The following is a 2,680-nucleotide window of genomic DNA, read 5'->3' as shown; positions in this document are numbered from 1 at the left end:
CTCGGTCGGTTATCATGGGATTCCGACCTCGGATCCAGGTCAATGACATCAGCTTGGGTTATGTGAGCTACTGTAGTGGGTCACTTCGGCGGTGCTCCTCTAAAGGTGAGGCCTTTAGGCTTTCGGCATAGCATTGCCGAGCTATTTTTTGATTTTCTTTGACTGAGATTATCTTGCCGTTGCTCCTTGGAAATTTCATTGTCAGGTGCGGGGTAGATACCACAACTCCAAGTTGGTTCAACGTCAGCCTGCCGATGATGATGTTATACGACGTGTTGGCCTCAACGAGGAGGTATCTGACCATGATCCTCCTTGAGTCGGGAGGGGTCTCGAAGGTTGTTAGCAAGTCGATGTATCCCCGGGTGTGGACTCGTTCACCTGTAAAACCAACTAGGGGTTTTGTGTAAGGTTGGATCAAGGAATGGGGGACATCTAACCTTAGGAATGTTGGCCAATACAGGACGTCAGCTGAGCTTCCTTGGTCAATCAGCGTCTTGTTTACCTCCCAGTTAGCTACCTCTACCGCGATGACCATGGGGTCATCTTGGTTTGGTCAAATTCCCGTGTAGTTGTCATCCGTGAAGGTGATGGGTGGTGTGTTGCGGTGCAGGATCGAGGTGTCAGGGTGGACGTGGTTGATGCTCTGTAAGTGTCTTTTACGCGCCGAGCTACTAGAGCCTCCCCCTGCAAAGCCACCTGCAATTGTATTGATGACTCCACGTAAGGGAGTCATTCTTGTATCATGACTTACCTCGGCCTACACTACTCCGCCGGTGTTTTGCTAAGATCTAGAGGGTTGATATGTGCGAGTGCTGGAACCTCGGCCTCGTCCTCGTCCTCGTCCTCGTCCGTGGTAGCCTCCTCTGTGAGATTGTTGTCGTTGGACGTATTGCCCGAAGTGCCCTCCTTGGACGAGTTCCTCGATGTGGTCCTTGAGTGTGCGGCATTCCTCGATTGTGTGACCATAGTTTCTATGATATCGACAATGCTTGGATTTATCCGCGCTACCTAGGTGGTGGTAGAGTAATCAGGTTGGTATTGATAGCCTCCTCCAATATATGTACTCGGGGTGCGTTCAAGGGGGTGTAGAAGTCATACTTCCCTCATTTGTTCAGCCTAGCCTTCTTGAATTGGTTGTCGTTGGTGACTTTTACCTTATCTTTGTGACCATGGTCTTGCTTTCCCTATGGTTTCCCATGAACTTGGTCACGAAAAGTAGTGTGCTCCTCCATCTGAATGTACCTCGCAGCTCAGGCACGGAGTTCGTCCATGTCCGGGGGAGGTCACCAATAAAGGCTGTCAACGAAAGGTCCTGGCTTGAGCGTCATGAGCATGACGTGTAAGGCGACCTCGGGGTTTAGGTTGCGGATTTTGACGGAGATGCTGGCAAAGTGCTCCATGAACGTCCTCAATGGTTTGTCGTCGCCCTGTCTAAGGCTGGCCAAGGTGGCGAACATGATGTGATGCGGTCGACTCGTTGCGTACTGCACCGTGAATCGCCTCACTAGAGTGTCGAAGCTATCAACTGATCCTGCTGGCAATTGAGTATACCAGGCGAGTGCCGATCCTTTGAGCGAGGTCAAAAAAACCCTACACAGGATAGCATCATTGTTAGTGTATAGGTTTACTTGCGTGACGTACAGATCAACGTGCTCATCTAAGTCAGTAGTGCCATCATAGCAGTCGATGTTGAAAGGCTTCCATCCGAAAGGAAGACGTGTTTCCATGATGCCGTCAACAAAAGATGACGGCGGATGCTCGCCCTCTGTCCTGGAGCCTAGGCGGGTGCATTGCTGACTTCATGGTCTAACCTATACGTCGGTACATGTGACCGATGTGTAGTAGACCTATGGGTCGCTGCCCTGGGTGCAGTCGGTGGCTAGGAAACCGAGTGCCCTTCTTCCTCGTTTTGATTGCTTGGTTGAGGGGGCTGATCAGGGGGGCACTGAGGAAGCTGGGTGCAGATGCGCTCATTCTCAACTCGTAGTGTCGCTAGGTTGGCTTCGTGTCAGGTGCGGATGTTCTCCAGGTCGGCGGCATGTTGTTGTCGCATTTGATCGACCTGCTCGATTAGCCGTCTCAATGTCGCTTCTCCTTCCATTCTTGCTGCATGATCTTGTTCGTCTGTTGCTCGTCTACTATGCTTCAGGTGAAAACTATAAGCGTGGCTGATAAGAGATGTCTTGATCGGCCCCACGGTGGGCGCCAAATGTTCTTACCGGAGATTGGTCGTGAAGGGCGATCTGTTGGGCAAGATTGGTGAGCCTCCTTCACTGGGTACGTCGGTTGTTCCAAAGTGGGGGTGGTACCTGCAAACTATATGTAGTGCACGTACCTTAGTGTGAATTAGGGTTTATCTGGGTCCTAGGCCCGAGGTCGGTTGTGATTTGTTCAAATAGTGGGTCTTTGTTTTGACCGATGTCTTATAGCACTCATCCGACGTCATTTAGTGCTTTAGTGCCGAGCTTGAGCTCGGCTCGTGATGCGGATAGTACAATATTGAAGAAGAAAGTGATTCTTTTGAATTTAATGGGATACTTAGTAGCATGTATAAGGATAGTTGTTTAGTAATATCTTATCTTCAAATTTTATTGTTATTATTATAATTTATATTAATAAAAAAATCTTTTGATAAAAGATAACACAAAATCAATTTAATATAATCTATTTAAAAAAAAAA

General features: G+C 48.7%; 1 protein-coding gene across 1 annotated transcript; it reads right to left on the bottom strand.

The window, feature by feature from the left end:
- Window positions 1–1,283: 1,283 nt before the first annotated feature.
- On the bottom strand, window positions 1,284–1,727 carry LOC109808389 (uncharacterized). Its single transcript, XM_020371384.2, has one exon. The coding sequence runs from the start codon at window positions 1,725–1,727 to the stop codon at window positions 1,284–1,286; it is 444 nt and encodes a 147-aa protein (XP_020226973.1).
- Between the last annotated feature and the right edge of the window lie 953 nt (window positions 1,728–2,680).

Source organism: Cajanus cajan, chromosome 4, assembly GCF_000230855.2.
Source record: "Cajanus cajan strain Asha chromosome 4, NIPB_CcT2T_4, whole genome shotgun sequence".
Taxonomy (NCBI): domain Eukaryota; kingdom Viridiplantae; phylum Streptophyta; class Magnoliopsida; order Fabales; family Fabaceae; genus Cajanus; species Cajanus cajan.
The sequence above is the reverse complement of the archived record's forward strand: the minus strand, read 5'-3'. Positions and strand labels throughout refer to the sequence as shown.

Coding starts and splice junctions, on each gene's coding strand:
- LOC109808389 (XM_020371384.2), bottom strand. CDS start 1,727: ATGGAAACACGTCTTCCTTTCGGATGGAAGCCTTTCAACATCGACTGC.